Here is a 20,722-nt window from a genome sequence, read left to right on the forward strand (position 1 = left end):
TCTCCATTTAGCAGGCAGAGTAATATTTCTAACAACACAAATAAAATCATGTTACTCCTTGCTTAAATCCTGCTGCAGGTCTCTCATTACACTCAGAATTAAATCGCACTCCTTATCATGACTGACTACTCCCTACATGAACTAAGTAGACCCAGACATCTCGCCGACATCATCTCACACACCCTTTGTTCTTCATCACTGCATTCCAGGCACACTGGCCTTCTTTCCATTCCTCATCATACCAAATTTGTTCCTGCCTGAGATAAACTTTACTCAGCTTTTTCTGTGACTGGCAGCTTTTGTTATCCAATTCTCAGCTCAAATGTCATTTTCTCAAAAATGCATAGATAGAAAATACAGATAAAGTAGTTCCTTTTATCATTCTCTATCATATTATCCTCTTTTGTTTTTTTCCATGATGCTTTCACTATTGTAAACTATTTACTTAATTTTCCATGTCTCTTCTCTCTCCCCAGCACCACCCTCCACCTCCCGAATTAGAATGTAAAGACCTGGAAAATAAGGACTTCTGTCTCCTTCATGGCCAGACTTTCAGGCTTTGAACAGTGCCTGCCAAGTAGTAGTTGCTTGGTAAATATTTGTCAAATGTATTATTGTTAAATGATTTTCTTAGGTATTATTCAAGGCAGATACCATAGGAAGTATGGTGCTCTCTGCTGACGATAGTCCCTACTTTGTTCAGGACTAATTTAGATGACAATTTCATGCATCTCAGATTTTCCAGGATGATCTTAATTTTAAATATTCTTTCCTGCTTTCTTCGTAACCCATAAAAATATTCCAATAGTTTATTATTGAAGCAATAGTTCATACTATTTCTTAAATTTACAAAAAAAATGAAAGAAAAAGTCTCATTAGATAATATGCTCTGATTTGGGTTTTAAAAAGCACGAATAAAACAAATCCATATTTTCTCTCAGAGAGAAAAACTATAAAAGCTGAATAAAACACTAAAAACAGCTGTTTGAAGGCATCAGAGAGCCACCAATGCAGCCAGACCTGATTACAGGGTTACAGCTCAGGACGAGCTGGCCATTTTCCTCTGAGGGTGGTCACGGATTTGCTGAGAGGTGAATAGAGGTTCACAGGGAAAGCTACACCCTAGAGCTTTCATCAGTCTCACAGGGTGAGAAGATAAACGTTGGGGTTCAGGGCTATGATGTCAGCTAGGAAGTGAAGGGCCATCAGCCATAGAGAAATGAGCCCTCTATTCTGCTCAGTTTTGTCTTCAAGAAATTTGCCAAATTAAGCAGTGAAGGAGCCAGAAGATAAACACCATGTAAAAATTAGCTCATAAGAAGTGAAAAGCTAAGCAGAGGGCTGAGAAGACAAAATTTGGAGTTCAGAGTCAGCCAAGAAGGAAGGGAAAGGCTTTTAGTTGGGAGCCCTGAAGTTTCCCGCCTAGAAATAAGGGCAAACCAGAGACAGCCATCGAATCCCCAGTCAAGCCAGACACAAAACATCTAAATAACTGATTAAATCAAGGCAATCTGGCTCTACTCTGACTTTTGTCAGAATAAAAATAAATATTTTTAAGAGAATTTTTACAAATTTTCATATACTATGTACATTATTTAATTAAAAAACTACCGAACTTTCCATGAATCAGTCAACCAAGAAGGGGGAAAAAGACAATAGAAACAGACTCACAAGATGTTTCAAATGTTAGTTATCAGACATAGAATTAAAAATAACTGTGATTAATGTGTTCCAGACAACCAAATGGAGAAGCTGTCTGGAATCTATTTTTAAAATGTATCAAATGGAAATTCTAGAATTGAAAAAATAGAATTAACGAAATAAAGAATTCAGTAAACGTGTTTAATAGAAGATTAGATCCAACAGGAGAAAGGACTAGTATACTGGAAAATAAATCACCAGAAAATGTATAGATTAAATAAGCCTTGAGAGAGGAATAAAAGAGAGAGAAAAATAAAGAAAAGTGTAGAATATATAATGGACCTGATGAAAAGTCTAATATATGTATAACTGAAGTTCCAAAAATAGAAGAGAGAAAGTGGACGCTAACATTTGAGAAGTATTGGCTGGGAAGTTTCCAAAACCAGTGAAAGACATTAATCCACAAAATCCAGAAGCTTTTGTATCCTAATCAGTATTTATATAAATAAAATCACTCCTAGACACATTGTAGTAAATCTCTCCACACCAAAGATACAGGTATAAGATCTTCGGAGGAGACAAAGGAAAAAAGACACTCTCCTTTCAAAGGAGAAGCAATAAGAAATTTCACTGACTTCACAACAGAACTTATGAAACTCAGGCAATAATGGTGTGAAATCTTTAAAGTGCTGAAAGAGAATAACTCCCAAACAAGAAGTTTATTCCTAATGAAAAATATGCATCAAAAATAAAGGAAAAATAAGGACTTTCAGGAAAAAATATTGAGAGAATTTGTCACCAGCAATATACTTCCATCTGAGATGGAAGTATGTTAGCAAAAGAATAAACAAAGAGCAACAGAAAAAGTTAAACATGTTTAAAATTAAATGAATACTGACTGTTTATGATGGTAACAGTTATTTCTTATGGAGCTTAATATACATATATTTAGAATTAAACACATCAGAACTGTAGGACCAAATCTGACTGTGTGGAGTATACGGTGGGGCGGGTGGAGAATGTGGAGGTAAAGCGTTATAAGGCCTTTGCCTTGTCTTAGATGTGGTGAAAGCACCAATTTATAGCAGTTCTGATAAATCAAGCATGCATGCTATACGATTATGGTGATTAGTGCAAGCAATAAAGGACTGCGCAGAACACAGTTAATGAAAAGAGAAATGGAATAATTAAATCGAGAAAAATCCTTAACATTTTAAAAGAAAGGTAGTCAGGAGAAAAAAGTAACAAAAGACAAATAGAAAACAAATGGGAATATGGCACTTTGAACCCAAATATCAGCAGTAATATTAAATGTAAGTTAACTAAATATCCAACTTAAAGACAATGATTCTCATACCGGTTAAATAATTCAACTACACACTGCTCACAAAAGATCTTCCTTAAATGTAAGGACACGAGAAGCAATGGAAAAAGCTGTATCATGCAAATACTAATGAAAAGGAAGTTAGTGAAAGCTACAAAAGTAAACCTTAAGAATAGAATTATTGCTAGCAATAGTATTAAAAAAGGTTAATACAGCTCTAATCCTAAATTTGTATGCCCCTAATAAAATAGCCTCAATATATAAACAAAAATAACTCTGATATATTTATAACACCACAGCCAACAACTACAGAATCCACATTCTTCCCAAGTGTACTAATGTCACTGATCATATGGTGGATGAAAATAAGTCTCAAAAAGTTGAGTTCCAAAGAACTGAAAATATACTGACCATGGTGAAATTAAGTGAGAAAAAAAGAAAAACAAAAGCAAAAAGATGAGAAAAATACTCAATAGTTTGTAAATGAAGTACTTAGCTTCTAAATAACCCGTAGCTCACAGAAAACAATTGCAATGGAAATTAGAAAATATTTTTAAATTAGTTATAATGAAAAATGCAACATAGCACATTTATACCATGCAGCTAAAACCATGCGTAGAGGCAAATATCTACCCTCAAATAAATATATTTGAAAAAGTAAAAGCTGAAATATTAATAATTTAAGTATCCCTTGAAGAAGATCAAAAAAAGTCACCTAAAATCCAAAAAAAATTAGAAGGAAGTAAAAAGCAAGACACACCAAGGCAGAATTCAATGCAATCTCAGATTTATAATCTAACAATCCAGAAAATCAACCAAGCCAAAAATTGGCTATATGTAAAGACTAATAAAATTTAAAAACCTCTTACAGCTGTCGAGGACAAAAACAATAAAAAGTTGCACAAATAATATCTGGAATGAAAAAAGGAGCACCACTACAGATCATTTATCGTTAACAAGGTAATAACAGCTTCTCATTAACAACTTCACGCCAGTATATTTGAAAATGTAAGAGAAATGGATGTATTTCTTGAAAAGCCCAATTCAACTAAACAGAGAAAATAAGAAATAATAACTCTAAAGAGTCTCATATTTATTACAGATATTGACTTGTAACTGAAATCTTGTCTGCAGAGAAAACTTGGTCAACAGCTTCACTGTGGAGCAGAAGCTAGAGGACTAGTTATCTTTAAAGAGACAGGAGAGAATGACTAGGAGAGGATGTGGGCAGTTTCTGGGTTGCTGGTTATCTTGATCTGGGTTGTAGGTCCACTTGTAAAACTTCATCAAGCTTCACTTATGACTTGTCAACATTTTGTGTCCATGCTTCACGTTCATAAAAATGTTAGATAGACACATATATGTGGAAAATAATGTTCTTTAAAAAGACAAATTGTCAGACTAGATAAAACATCAAAATTCAACTATACGCTGTTTGTAAGAGACATATCTAAAATGCAAGTTGGCCAAAAAGTTGAAATTAATAAAAAGATAGAAAAAATATACCTGCAAATAACAAAATGAAGTTGATAGAAGTAAAATAATACAGAGAGAAAAAGTTAAGTGAAAAGCATATTAGTAATGAATAAAGTTACTTCTTAACAACTAAAAATTCAAGTAATCAGGAGACTATAGTAAGAACAAAATAGTACAGAAGGTGTTATAGAAGAGTTTCAATGTCCAAGTGACATTTTGTAGGCTTTTTTAATATAAATATTAGTTTTCATAAAATATTAAATATATATTGAATAGGATAATTTTAAATTATATGCCAAGTGAAACTTGTAGATATCATTTAAGTATCCCAGTAATTAAACTCTTTTTGAGTTACACTAGCATTTGTTGTATTTTTCTTATATCACTTTCATTATAACTCTAGCCATTTGGTCTCTGCTCAGCATTGTTTTCAGTGTAGAAGACAGGAACTAATATTTGCTGAGTATCAACTGTAAGTGTAGGGGTGTGCAGGCTATTGGGCGACATTACATCACTTTACCCTTATAATAATCTTCTTAATAAAGAAGTGGTACTATTAGCTCCATTTTACATACAACCAAATGGAGGAGCATAAAAGTGGGACAATTTATCCAAGGCAAATGAACTGATAAGGGATGGGTCAGGAAGTGGAACAAGGGCACAATTACATCTCCTCCATTCCCCTAGCCTCACTCTCACCCTTATGGCCACGTTTGTAGTTTAGAAACTCGGGATCATATGAGAAACATGCATTATCTACAAATTAAAGCACACATGCTATCACATAACTTAAATACGTAGTCAGTTTCTAGAAAAAATCTAATATATATGTGTATATAATATATAAACATGTATAATACACATATAATAAGTAAAAACATAGACTTCAAAAGCAAAATGGGAGAATACACAACATTCCACCTACGTGATGAAATGCAGTTGTGTTTTATGTGTGGAAGCCATCAGATAGCTGTGAAAAATTGCCCACATTCAGTCTATTTTAGGCAGTGCTGTTCAGACTTTCCAAAACAGAATTAGGATGATTTAAAAATTTTAACATCTTTTCCCACAGATTTTTAACAGATCTCTTCCTCATGTATTATTTCTGTTTTCAAATAAACAATTCTCAAATTTATTCCCTGGTTTCAAGAATCATTTTCCAGGGCAGTCATCTTGACATGATTTGAAACAGGATTTGCATCTCCAAAAGGTTTACATTTTCACGATGTTGCTAGAATTCAGTTCATAAGCATTTTATATCAAAATACATAATATCCCATGTCTACACTCTTGTTTAAACGGCAGTATGGGGGCCTTTTCCTCCTTTTTTACATCTATGTTTTTTTCACTAGGAAATAATAAAATATCATTGAAAAAATTACAGTCCTAGATTTTGTTGTTAAAAAAGAAGAGTAAAATTGATTGAAACCTGCTCTTCCCAAATAAAACTGTAAATTCAGTAAAGTCACACAGAGAGTAACATATATGACTGAAGTTTAGAACATGTTAAGAAAAAGGATTAATGAGAAAATTTACATCATGCTCTTCAACCTGAGGATTAAAGGAAAATTCATAAATTAAAAAACGTACAGAGAGGAGTGGGTGGAGCAAAATGGCGGGGTGAGCTGACCCGGGATTCTCTCCCCTCCAAAATACAACAAAAGATTGGAAGGACTGAATTTCAGAGAATAAACATAATGCCAGCTCGTTAGAGACCTACAATACCAAGAAGGCGGAGATCATAACCTTGCTTACACCCTCGGAGGCGCTGGAACGTGGCGACAGGCTGTAACTGCAACTGAATTCTACCACCATGAGAAAAAACTGCTCCTCTACCATCCAGCAATTTATAAAAGCCCCAGACCAGAAGGAAAACAATAAAAACACAGAATTAAGTCCTGAGGACTTGGAATTAGGTAAACTAAATGATAATGAATTCAGAGCAACTATAATCAAAAAACTCAATGAGGTAGAGAGAAAGATAGAGAAACAAGCCGAGTTCTGGAGTTACTTCACAAAAGAGACTGAAATCATAAAGAAGAATCAAACAGAATTACTTGAGATGAAAAACACAATGGACCAGATAAAACAGAATACGGATTCCCTGAATGCCCGTGTAGACAACCTAGAGGAGCAAATCAGCATAATCGAGGACAGACAGGCTGAATGGCGCCAGAAAGAGGAAGAAGGAGAACTAAGAATTTAAAAAAATGAGGAAAATCTCTGAGAGATAATGGATTCAATGAGGAGTAAGAACATAAGGATCATAGGAATTCCCGAGAATATGGAAAAGGAAAATGGAGCAGAAAGTGTGCTTAACGAAATTATTGAAGAGAACTTCCCAAATCTAGGGATCGACAGAGAAATGTGTGTAGAGGAGGGTTTTAGATCTCCTAGATTTGTCAATGTAAAAAGACCCACTGCAAGGCACATAATAGTAAAGTTGGCAAATAGGAATGATAAGGAAAGAATACTCAGGGAAGTAAGAAAAAAAAAGAGAATAACCTATAAAGGAGCCCCTATCAGACTGTCAGCAGATTTCTCTACAGAAACCCTACAAGCTAGGAGAGAATGGAGTGATATATTCAAAGCTTTAAAGGATAAAAACCTTCAGCCAAGAATACTCTATCCAGCAAGAATTTCCTTCAGATATGAGGGACAAATTAAATCTTTTCCAGACAAACAAAAGTTAAGGGAATTTGTAACTAAAAGCCCTCCATTACAAGAAATCCTCAAGAAGGCTCTCATACTTCAAAAAAGAAAAAAGGGAGAAAGGGGACACAAGCCACAGACTAGGGAGACGGATGGATAGAACCAGAACAGGATAGCAAATATTCAACTATAGCATTAGGGTAAAAATAAGGAAACTACCAAAACAAGGACGATCTTAGTACTCTAACTACAAATTAATAAGACGAGTTGGAATAAAAAATGAAAATAATTATTTAGGAGGGGAAGAGCAAAGGGTCTAAATCAGTATTGGTCGAGTAAGTAAGAGACCACCAGAGAATAGACTATGTTATACACGAGATTCTAAATACAAACTTCAAGGTAGACACTAAAATAAAGTACAGAACAGAGTCACAAATCATAGATAAGGAAAAATCTAAGAAACCCAGCATGAGAAATTGCAGTATTAAATGGGTAGTCTAAAGAACACAGGAAAAGAAACACAGGAAAAAAAGATAATGAGCGACAGATTGACAGCATTAAGTCCACATGCATCAATAATCACTCTCAATGTGAACGGACTGAACTCTCCAATAAAAAGACACAGAGTGGCAAAATGGATTAAAGAACAAGATCCAACAATTTGTTGCCTCCAGGAAACACACCTCAGCCCCAAGGACAAACACAGACTCAGGGTGAAGGGGTGGAGGACAATACTTCAAGCAAATAGCAAGGAAAAAAAGGCAGGTGTTGCAATTCTCATATCAGACCAAGTGGATTTCAAAATAAGACAGGTAAAGAGAGACACAGAGGGACAATATATAATGATCAAAGGGACACTTCATCAAGAAGAAATAACGCTTATAAATATCTATGCACCCAACACAGGAGCACCAAGATTCATAAAGCAACTATTAACAGACCTAAAGGAAGATGTTAAAAACAACACAATAATAGTAGGGGACCTCAACACCCCACTCACATCAATGGACAGATCATCCAGACAGAAAATCAACAAGGAAATAGTGGAGCTGAATGAAAAACTAAAACAATTGGACTTAATAGACATATATAGATCACTCCACCCTGAAGGAGCTGAATACACATTCTTCTCAAGCGCACATGGAACATTCTCTAGGATAGACCATATGTTGGGAAACAAGGCAAGCCTCTACAAATTTAAAAAAATTGAAATAATAACAAGCATCTTCTCAGATCATAGTGCTACAAGGCTAGAAATTAATTACAAGAAAAAAGCTGAGAAAGGCACAAAGATGTGGAGACTAAACAACACACTACTGAACAAGCAATGGATCATTGAAGAAATTAAAGAAGAAATCAAAAAATACCTGGAAACAAATGAAAATGATAGCATGCCATACCAACTCATATGGGATACAGCAAAAGCTGTATTAAGAGGAAAATTCATCGCAATACAGGCACATCTTAACAAACAAGAAAAATCCCAAATAAGCAACCTTAAAGCACACCTAACTGAACTAGAGAAAAAAGAACAAATGAAGCCCAAAGTCAGCAGAAGGAGAGAAATAATAAAAATCAGAGCAGAAATAAATACTATTGAAACGAAAAAGGCAGTAGAAAGGATCAATGAGACAAAGAGCTGGTTTTTTGAGAAGATAAATAAAATTGACAAACCACTAGCCAGACATACAAAGAAAAAAAGGGAGAAAGCTCAAATAAACAAAATCAGAAACGAGCGAGGAGCAATAACAACAGACTCTGCAGAAATACAACAGATTATAAGAGAATACTACAAAAAACTATATGCCAACAGAATGGATAACCTAGAGGAAATGGATAAATTCCTGGACTCCTACAATCTCCCAAAGCTCACTCAAGAAGAGGCAGACAATTTGAACAGACCAATCACAAGGAAAGAGATTGAAACAGCAATCAAAAACATCCCAAAGAATAAAACCCCAGGACCAGATGGCTTTCCTGGGGAATTCTACCAAACTTTCAGAGAGGATTTAATACCTATCCTTTTCAAGCTATTCCAAAAAGTTAGGGAAGATGGAACACTTCCTAACACATTCTATGAGGCCAACATCACGCTGATACCAAAACCTGACACGGACACCATGAACAAAGAGAACTACAGGTCAATATCACTGATGAACATAGATGCAAAAATTCTAAACAAAATTTTGGCAACCAGAATTCAGCAATTCATCAAAAGAATCATGCATCAGGATCAGGTGGGATTCATACCAGGGACACAGGGATGGTTCAACATCCGCAAATCAATCAACGTGATACACCACATCAACAAACTGAGGAATAAAAACCACATGATCATCTCAATAGATGCAGAGAAGGCATTTGACAAGATCCAACAGCCATTTATGATAAAAACTCTGAACAAAATGGGCATAGAAGGAAAGTACCTCAATATAATAAAGGCCATATACGACAAACCTATAGCCAACATCATACTCAATGGGCAAAAACTGAACCCCATCCCTCTGAAAACAGGAACAAGACAAGGATGCCCTCTATCACCACTCTTATTTAACATAGTACTGGAGGTCCTGGCCAGAGCAATCAGGCAAGAAAAAGGAATAAAAGGAATCCAAATAGGGAGGGAAGAAGTGAAACTCTCGCTGTTTGCAGATGACATGATCTTATACATAGAAAACCCCAAAGAATCCATTGGAAAACTGTTAGAAGTAATCAACAACTACAGCAAAGTTGCAGGGTATAAAATCAATTTGAATAAATCAGTAGCATTTCTATACTCCAGTAATGAACCAACAGAAAAAGAACTCAAGAATACAATACCATTCACAATCGCAACAAAAAGAATAAAATACCTTGGGGTAAATTTAACTAAGGAAGTGAAGGACCTATATAATGAAAATTACAAGGCCTTTCTGAGAGAATTGGATGACGACATAAGGAGATGGAAAGACATTCCATGTACATGGATTGGAAGAATAAACATAGTTAAAATGTCCATTCTACCTAAAGCAATCTACAGATTCAACGCCATCCCAATCAGAATCCCAATGACATTCTTTACAGAATTAGAACAAAGAATCCTAAAATTCATATGGGGCAACAAAAGACCCCGAATTGCTAAAGCAATCCTGAGAAAAAAGAACAAAACGGGAGGCATCATAATCCCTGACTTCAAAACATACTACAAAGCTACAGTAATCAAAACAGCATGGTACTGGTACAAAAACAGGTGCACAGATCAATGGAACAGAATTGAAAGCCCAGAAATAAAACCACACATCTATGGACAGCTTATCTTTGACAAAGGAGCTGAGGGCATACAATGGAGAAAAGAAAGTCTTTTCAACAAATGGTGCTGGGAAAACTGGAAAGCCACATGTAAAAGAATGAAAATTGACCATTCTTTTTCACCATTCACCAAAATAAACTCAAAATGGATTAAAGACCTAAAGGTGAGACCTGAAACCATAAGGCTTCTGGAAGAAAACGTAGGCAGTACACTCTTTGACATCAGTATTAAAAGGATCTTGTCCGACACCATGCCTTCTCAGAGAAGGGAAACAATAGAAAGAATAAACAAATGGGACTTCATCAGATTAAAGAGCTTCTTCAAGGCAAATGAAAACAGGATTGAAACAAAAAAACAACCCACTAACTGGGAAAAAATATTTGCAAGTCATATATCTGACAAAGGTTTAATATCCTTAATATATAAAGAACTCTCGCAACTCAACCACAAAACATCAAACAACCCAATCAAAAAATGGGCTGGAGACATGAACAGACATTTCTCCAAAGAAGATATACTGATGGCCAATAGGCACATGAAAAGATGCTCATCATCGCTGATCATCAGGGAAATGCAAATCAAAACTACACTAAGATATCACCTTACACCCGTTAGAATGACAAAAATATCTAAAACTAATAGCAACAAATGTTGGAGAGGTTGCGGAGAAAAAGGAGCCCTCATACACTGCTGGTGGGAATGCAAACTGGTGCAGCCACTATGGAAAACAGTATGGAGATTCCTCAAAAAACTAAAAATAGAACTACCATACGATCCAGCCATCCCACTACTGGGTATTTATCCAAAGAGCCTGAAGTCAGCAATCCCAAAAGTCCTGTGCACCCCAATGTTTATTGCAGCACTGTTTACAATAGCCAAGACGTGGAAGCAACCTAAGTGCCCATCAACAGACGAATGGATAAAGAAGATGTGGTACATATATACAATGGAATACTACTCAGCTGCAAAACAGAATGAAATCATTCCATTTGCAATAACATGGATGGACCTTGAGAGAATTATGTTAAGTGAAATAAGCCAGCGAGAGAAAGATAATCTGTGCATGACTCCACTCATATGAGGAATTTAAAACTATGGACCAAGAACAGTTTAGTGGATACCAGGGGAAAGGTGGGGTGGGGGGTGGGCACAAAGGGTGAAGTGGTGCACCTACAACATGACTGACAAACATTAATGTACAATTGAAATTTCACAAGATTGTAACCTATCAATAACTCAATAAAAAAAAAATTGAAAAAAAAAAAAAGAACAAACTGGACCCAAAATAATATTATACTTGTTATGTAGAGCTCTTGATCTTAATAAAATAATTCTTTAACCTCAAAAAAAAAAAAGTACAGCATATTTTATCATTAGCAACACAATGAAATTATTTCATCCTTCCTTTCATTCTCAGCTTTCATAAGATTCTTACATTATAGATCAATGTTTCACATTGTTCATTTATCCAATTATGTATTCATTTAATATAAATCGATTGAGTGCCTCCTCTCTGCTGGGTACCATTCTAAGCGCTTAGAATGTGGCAATTAACAACAACAACAAAAACAGACAAATATCTCTACTCTCATGAAAACTGCATTTAGAAAGGTGAGGCAAACAACACAACATAAATAGTAAGATGTACGTAGCATGCTAGACAGTGACATATTTTATGAAGAAAAATAAAGCAGGAAAGAGGGTTAGGAAGTAGGGAGGGATTTGCAATTTTAAATAGGACTATCAGGGAGGTTCTTGCTAAGAAAGTGACACTTGAATAAAAACCCAAAGGAAGGGAGGAAACAGGTTATGTGAAAACTGGAGAAAATAATCCCTGACAGAAAAACAGTAAGTGCAAAGGTCCTGAGGTAAGAACAGCAAGTGCAAAGGCCTCCAAGACCCAGTGAGGCAGCCAGTGGGGCAAGTGAAGGGGAGATGAGGCCACAGATGAAAGGAGATGAGGTAAAGATCCTATAAATGCTTGTGGGTCATTGTGCTTTTCCCACTAAGTGTGACGGAAAGCCATTAGAGTTTCAGTGGAAGCAGTGATGTGATCTGCTTTCATACTAATATGATCAATGTGACTGCAGCATTGAAAGTAGACTGAAGGGGAGACAATTAGAACTAATGTTCTGTACAATATAGACACGGAAGCTGGTTGTCACCTTATTAATGATTAAAAGGTCAGCACAAATTCATTTAGAGAGAGAACACATTTTCTAATTAACCACAGATACTACTTGTGACATGGAATCAATGATCTTTAAAAAAATATAAAAAACCTAAAGCAGGTAAAGAACTGTGATTTTAATTATATTCTGGTATACTAAACAAGATGTATCTGTGTAGGACATTTTGAGCTTGTAGATTATAATCTCCTGTATCATTAGTTTTATATTCATCAACTTAGCAGTGACTCAAAATAGTACCAAGAAAAATCTAGCAATCTGAAGAGCAGCCATGGACCATTCTTTCATCAAACCTACTGAGTTCCTGTTAAATGCTGAGTACCATGGGGCATATAAACATTCAGAGACCTCTGCCTTCCAGAACTCACAGTCTAGTGGGACCACAGTGAAATAAGCATCTAATCACCATGCCAGGGTAATGCTTTACAGAGAGCTGTCTCCAGGAGGAAACGGAATCAAACAGACAGTGTTGAATAGAAGCATATTCAACCAGGACGACTGAAATCTTATACGGCTTTTCCATATATTACATGTATATGTCTCATTATTTAGATAAAGAGATATTATGTACATGTTTATACTCTTTTTTACCTGTTGAATGATTAATTATGAATTGTATATATCTCATTTTTTTACATTCTTTAATAGGTGGCGCTAATAACGCTCTCTAAGGTACAGAACAACAGATCCTTTTAGTAGGAACGAGGAGGAAGAGAGTGTGAGGAAAGAATAAGATATGAAAAAATAATGATCTTCCTCCAAGATTGAAAATTTGATCACTCTTATTATGTTTAAACAAAAAAATTTGAATATATGAAAGAATTGAATATACTGAAATACTTCAATGTATTTCATGTTTTATTATTACAGACAGGTTCAATCATTACATTAATAGCTCAAAGCTTTAGGAAAAAATGCTTCTGTGCTATTCACATAAATTCTACAAGAATAATAATATTTGCATAAAAATGCTAAATTTAACCTCCTTCCAAAACATAACTCGTATTTAAAATTGTTAAGCTTTCACTAAATATGTCTCCATAAGGTCAATGAATAAAATATTTAGGTCGAGAACGTGTGGAACTTGATTTCTGCAGTTGTAAGACAACCTTTCTTGATAAATACATTTTCAGTTTTGGGGGACAGACCAAGGGAAATGTTTACTGAGGTGAAGGAAATTCCTACACACAACCATAGCTAATTCCACCGCTTACCTGGATTATCCAGGAGTGAATATGACCTCAATATATGTTAACAACGTCTATTCAAAAGTTTTCCCTCTTTTTTACCCCACTTGCCAATCAGCTTTCTTTCTAAACGAATCAAAGGGCAGGCCTGAGAAAATGGCCAGATTTAAAAAGTCATAAAATGAGATCAGATGTCATAACACACATTGTGGTGAAAGTCTGGTTGGAAAGAGACTAAAATGGAATATTTTGGACATCCTATTAACCTTCAAGTCCCTATTACTGTCTTTTAAATTAATGTATCTTTTTCTCTGCCATCATACTGGGTGTTTGCATACACACCACCGGAAGAGGCAAGCTTCTCTTTGAGCTTACGCTGATACGAGGACCTTACAATAGCTGTAATTGCCAGACGGAATTCAGTTGTTACATTGCAATTATCATTATTTCAAATTTCTTGTTACGATAGCATAATATTTATTTTGCTCATCTAGAACGTGGGGCACAGCATGATTAAATCACTTGCTCAAGCTATGCTATGAGTGAATAGTAGAACTGGGAAAAGTTAATAATCCCTTAGTAATAAAAATCCAAAACCAATCTACTTATAAAATAAGTAGCTACTTTTTTCTCAATAAATTGTTATATTTTTCTAGTACTTATCTTGAATGTTAAAATTTAAAAGAAATTTTCAGCATAATCTGCAATGATTTAATCAAGAAAATGGCTATTTATGTTTAAAACAGTAATTTATTAAAAGTATTTCACAAAGGAGCCAAGTATATATCAAAAACAACAAAAAACTGGCAATTGTTGAAATTCACTTACCTGAAAATAAAGAGAACTAATAAATGGTCAAACCTCTTGCTGAATCAAGGACAACATTTAGTGATATTTACCTATTATTCATTGTAAAACTGCTGCCCATGACTCTCACTTGCATAACAGCTCACATTATACTGAATAACCTATTATACCTTCAAGCTGTAGGTGGAAAAAACAGCAGTTATGCCTTTTGAGAGGCAAGAAAATGAGAGATCTGGTCCTTTTTTTCATGACGAGACAAATGTTGGCTATATTCTCCCACAGAAGCCAGGAGATGATAGTGTGGGACTTCTTGAACCCAAACAATGTCTGGGCCCCTTGAAGTTATATGTTAAAAACTCTCATACGCTCTCTAGGCTAGGCTTTCATATCCCAGTTTAGGAAATACTGCTGTAGTTTGAGGTCTGGATTCAGACTACTCAAGTTGAAAGCCCAGTCCTGCCCATACTAAACTTTGCTAAGAAGGCTGTTTCTTAACTTTTCTAAGTCTCGATATTCTTTAACGATTAAATAGGAATAATAATACTAGCTGCCTTGTAGGCCTATTATGAGAAGAAGTGAATGAAATAATAAGAATGTCTACGAGGAGGCCCATTAAAGAATCTGATTACAAAACCTGCTCAACTTTTTACATCATTAAATCTTTGACTAAATTAAAATCTTTAGTTAAGTAGAAATAAGAATTTATTTCATTTTATAGATTGTGTTCCCTTTGTCTTGAACAGAAAGTAGGAAAGGGCTGAAGAAAATAAGGACACAGGTGGGCATCATCCTGGGATATGAGAGCATGTGAGGACAAGTCTGTTCTACTTCCTGTAGGTATATTTGACACTTTGGAGTCAAGTAGACGTGTCTTATAAACAGATTTGTGCCACTTATTATGAAGACTAAACTGTAAAAGATGGCTTCAGTAGTCACTCCTGTTAAGGCCATTAAACTAAATGGGAAGAGGAGAGAACAGGAAAATCCACGTAACTCTTGAGACACCATGTGGGAATGGATGAGTAGGGACGCAAAGCAAACTTGGGAAAACATAAATGGCTTTGTTGAAAAATGGGCTTTCAGGTGGACTCTTTGATCTGGTGAATTAATAATGACAGACATGGTGGATAGAAATGATGAGTAAAAACTTGTAACTGTACCATCCAGTTGTAAATTAGAAGGAAAAAAACACTACTGTTTGATGACAAGTAAATACTATCTGGTTGGGCTCCAAGAGTAGTATAAGCGATATGTGCAAATTATATTAATAATTGACACTCTTGCTCCACGTATGATCTAAAAGAGTTGGTGGAGAGTAAACCAGAGCAATTAACCATCACTCTTTATTGATTCCCTATCCCAGGAGATGACCCAAAGCAATAGTCAGCAGCCTCTCTCCTGATTGGGAAAGCAGACTTTCAATGACCAAATGAAGGGGGAGAACCGCTGTGACTGAAGAAGAACCAAGTTGTCTTTATGAGTGGGATGAAGTCCATTGCGAGGCTAGGGTCTTCAGGGAATTCATGCACAAGACTTCAGTGACCTAAAGCACGATTGATCAGTGTGGTCGTTTGCCCTGCCACTGTTCCCTGTTAGGGCTCGGAGGCTTCCTGGGAAATATCATTAACTCGAGGCTGACATTCAGCTGCGAGTGTGAGTAGAAATAAATCCATGCCAGCTGGCAATTTAACTGCTGCACTGAACCCCTGCTGCTACCCAGTTGCTCAGGTCCTGAGGAGTCCCAGATGGGTGGAAAGAGGATCTGCTGTGAGACCCACAAGCCAGCTCTTTACAATTCCTGAATGTGTGCACCCTGTTCAAAATCGGCCCAAAACTTGACGGGGGGAGGTTATACTCCTGTGATGATAAATGGCATCCCTTAGGAAAATGCCTGGTGCCTATCTGGCCCCTGAGAATGTGACTAACCCGCATTGGCTGGTGCTTCCCTCTGCTACGGCTATCTGTGGAAACACGACCTCTACAGTATATGGCATCTGACATTAACTATCTTGGCCATTCCCCCTTCACTAACCCCAAACTCCATTGCTGGTCTATCTCCACGGGGCCAGGAAGGAGTGGCTGAGAGTCTTTCTGACGGTGATTCCAGAGAATGAGAGAAAAACAGGCTGAGTTAAAGACATCATCTAAATTCAGAACCTCTAGCCTCAGTCTTCAGCTAATTGAACAAGCTTTTGTATTTGGAATAACAGCAAAACATGGAAACATTTTTCCATATTCCATCTTATTGGCATCCTAAGCCTAAATAATTTGGGGTGATGGTGATGCTTGATTAATAACTTCAGCCTCACCTGAATAATGTGAACTGAAAGAGAAAAGAAATTAAGTGTAGAAGGCACGTAGGTGTATGCAACACAAACCCTAACGACGCGCAACATCAATTTTATACGACTACAAGGCGCGTTACCTCATTCAGTGCCCCAAGTTTAATTTAAGAATCAGCTGCCACAGCTTGCTCAACTCTCAGTAATGAAAGGCAATTTACTCAAGAGCCTTATTATCCAAGAACCTTTCAGTACACACACCACGAACAGAGTGGGAATGCTGTATTATTTTAAAAGTTAAAAATAGCACTATTATATTTTCTTTATGTAAAATTTTGTTGATCTGTATTTTCATCATTAACTCTCATTAGTCAAAACAGAGTCAGCTCCTAATTCAGTTCTAAACTCTTTGTGTGAATTCATTTTAGCCATGCTTTAGAAATAAATGCCAAATATTTTAAAATAACAATCTACTAAATGAATATGCTCTTCTGTTCATTGTATCGAGAAAAGAATGGAGGGTGATAACAAAAAGCATTCTTTCACCCAAGAAGTACTGTGTACGCAAATAGCAAATCCAAGATACAATTTTACAGTGGAACATGATAAAAAAAAAAAAAGGAGACACTATACCTGCTGTAAATCCAGTGTAATTGTCACATAATGGTATTCGATCCCATTCTTAATACTCGGACTCTGCCACCACGTGTTCTTCCCATCAATAGCATTCGTAATTGGGTGTCTCTCTATTGAACGAGCAGCAGCACGTGAAAGAAGGAGAAGAGATCATATGATAAATTTAGAGTTGTTTCTTTAAAGAAAAAGGTACATCTAAGTTAAAACCATCATCATATGACTAGCAAACATTAAAAGAATATAAAAAGAAAGCAATTCATATCTTCCATAGAATTTATTTAATGTCAACTTCTTCATTGCACTCTACAAGATAGTGTGAAAGGGTTATAAATACTTAGGCTGTAAGAGAAGAAGCTGCTTAGCACTCTGGCCATCAACTAAAATGGCAACTTTAAAGATAACTACAGAAATTAAGTGTGAAGAAATAATATTGAGATCTAATTGATGTGTCAGTCATTCAAAGAAGCAAAAACTGTACCGTTTGAGGCAGCTCTAGTATGCCATCAAGTTTGTTAACAGAAACATAAAATCCTCAATTGTGGTTGAAAGGTACTTGAAGATTTGCCCTTCTGACACATTCATTATTACCAAGACTTGGGCAATCCAATATGTATCTGGTTTTAATACAAAATGCTGTCAAATCCATCCTCTGAGGCTTTTTGCAGTCAGTCCTTAGCTTGCCAACTTTCTACCACTATTTAAAAATATAATGAAATATACTCCCAACCTCCCATCCAGCATCTGCCTGTCCCCACAATCGCTAACTCAGTGAAGGTGTCTGGACAGCAATGGCAAGAAGGGAGAGGATGGCACATGAAACTCCATCCTACCAACAAAACATGAATGGTTCCTCCCCTTTACTCCAGATAGATGGGAACAGGATCTATTGTGAGAATTAAAAGGGAGATTGGAGATAGAAAATAGGAGGTGTGGGCAATCTTTGCCCCCACCCCCTACAGTACTCTCTTATAGTTCCTTCTCGCAATCCTCAAACCTCAAATTCCTCATCTCCTCCAGCTTAGCTCCACACATCTCACAACAGCAGCCACTACTCACAGGCTGCCAAAGCCCTCATTCCCTTTTGGTTCTCAATCATTTGTTCTTGACTCAAATCTGTGCTTCTCATTTCCCAAGTAACACAAGTTCTGTTCCTTCTCTCCTCCTCTAAACAGGCTCAGCTCATGTACGGATGACGATAACAGGTGTGGAGCTTGTTGAAGATGTTCTGATTTCCATTCCCAGGGCTGCAGTAAGGGTACTTAAGCTCCTAACATCTCACTTGGAAGTCACCATATTTGCCCACAGAGACGTAAACAAAGTAGACGTTAGCTTCCCTGCTACTCTTCTGTTCATTATGGATTATACTTTGGGGTGTCCGTCTTGAGAACTTCTGTAACACTAATTCTCTGAAAGATGTCTCAAATGAACGGCCTAAGAATAACCTTTTATATTAGAACACAATTTTTTTTGGAAAAGAATACTTTGGAAGGAATACTTCAAATAATGAACAAAACATTTGACTACGAAGAACAATCATGGACTCCCAATTTGCCTACATAATGTAGTAATCTAGCCAACTATTCTAATGGTAATGGTGATGAAAGAGCATAATATTTGGAATATGAAGAGCTGGAGTATGAGGAGCTAGAGATGCCAGCTGGCTCTACCAGTTAGTACTTCACTGACCAGAGATGAGTCAATTAAACTCTGCGTCATTCCTGAAGCAGGCGTAACAAAACTCCACTCACAGGGCTACTTCCCAGATTCCAAACTTTCAGAAAAAAGTAAAATTTTTTTAAAAAATGTGTGTGAGAGCAATTTGTGGAATTGATGTAGGAGTTCTAGCTCTTTACTTCTCCAACTTGTGGTAGCCTCCAGGCTTTTACTACCGTTTAATATGCCATCACCATTGTCTCAGAAAATGAAGGATATTTAAAACCAACAAAAGTTTTAAAAACCATAACATCAAAATGAAGGATAATTATTTAAAGGTATTCATTTTATTTTAATGAAAAATTTGGAATTTTGTTCTCATTTTGCCATGGACGAGTAAAAATATCTCAGATGGGAACTCTTGACTCATGGGGTCACCAGAGAAACATTCTATCACTATTAATGTTCTGATATTATGCACAAATGTAAAACTAATTACACACCTTCTCTAGATGTATACCATTCTGAATTTTAATTGAAGACAAATTGCTTTTAATTAAAAATTTGACAATAAAAATCAAGCAAAATGAAGTCCTCGATGCAACAGGAGTCTGATAGTAAAGTAAAATCATCTTCAAAAGAGAAATTTTTATTTAAAACTGAATATTCATTAAATTTGCCATTTTCAGATTTTGGACATTTTAATTAAACACCAATTTTATTGACATAGTCTGCTATAACCTGCTTAATTGAAAACATAAAGACTTACGCCTTTCAGTTACTTATAGTAATGTGAGTATTTAAGGCAGGACAAAAATAATTTGCTTTTATTGGTAAATTATCTATGTCAACTACACAACTGGATGGACTTTGTCTTGTACCAAGTCTTATCACATTAGCAGTCCACTGAGATGAGACATCCTATCTCATTAATGAAAAGTAACATTGCTGAATATATAATAATTAGTGCTAGTTAACTTGTTCTGTTGAAGCTAGAGAAGGCATCGGGTTTTCATAATTACAACAAATACCAGAAGCATAACTAAATATCAAATAAATGCCCTTGGGGGTGTGAATGGTTATGAAAATTGGCACATAAGGAATCAGAACCATAAGTGAATTATTACTGGCATTGCTTCTGGAGAAATAAACATCACAGCAAACATTCCCCAAACATCTTCCTGAACCGTCTTTGCAGATTGTGGGTTTAATATGTGATAGAAAAACACACACACAAGCACATTTCCAAATCAAATTCATAGCTCTTAGGTAATTGTGAGAGGAGCTAATTGGAAATTTTGATATCTGCCACCTCAGGTCAAATTGATATGGGAATTAGTCACAAAAAGGAAGACTGGGAGATGAATCAACATTTAACCATAATCCCCATTATGAAAGTTTTATCATAATTAATTTGCAAATACTGATTAATTGTTGGCATACTTCCCTTATTTAAAAGGAGATAGAAATTTATAACATCCTCAACAGGGATAGCTATGCAAGTCAATCTAAAGGGCCATTGCATCTGAAAATTGGCGAGGGAATCGTTGATGAAGTAAACCTTTCAAACTGCTAGTATTTAGTTG

General features: G+C 35.9%; 1 protein-coding gene across 4 annotated transcripts in view; it reads right to left on the reverse strand.

Annotated features, from left to right (window-relative positions):
* LAMA2 (laminin subunit alpha 2) overlaps positions 1 to 20,722 on the reverse strand; it is a 531,319-nt gene that overhangs the window by 380,049 nt on the left and 130,548 nt on the right. For all 4 annotated transcript variants that reach the window (XM_046676887.1, XM_046676886.1, XM_046676884.1 and 1 more), the window contains exon 3: positions 17,481 to 17,593. In XM_046676887.1, the coding sequence (XP_046532843.1) occupies positions 17,481 to 17,593 (113 nt within the window). The remainder of the gene's footprint in view (positions 1 to 17,480; positions 17,594 to 20,722) is intronic.

The sequence above is a fragment of the Equus quagga genome, chromosome 11, assembly GCF_021613505.1.
Source record: "Equus quagga isolate Etosha38 chromosome 11, UCLA_HA_Equagga_1.0, whole genome shotgun sequence".
NCBI classification, from domain to species: domain Eukaryota; kingdom Metazoa; phylum Chordata; class Mammalia; order Perissodactyla; family Equidae; genus Equus; species Equus quagga.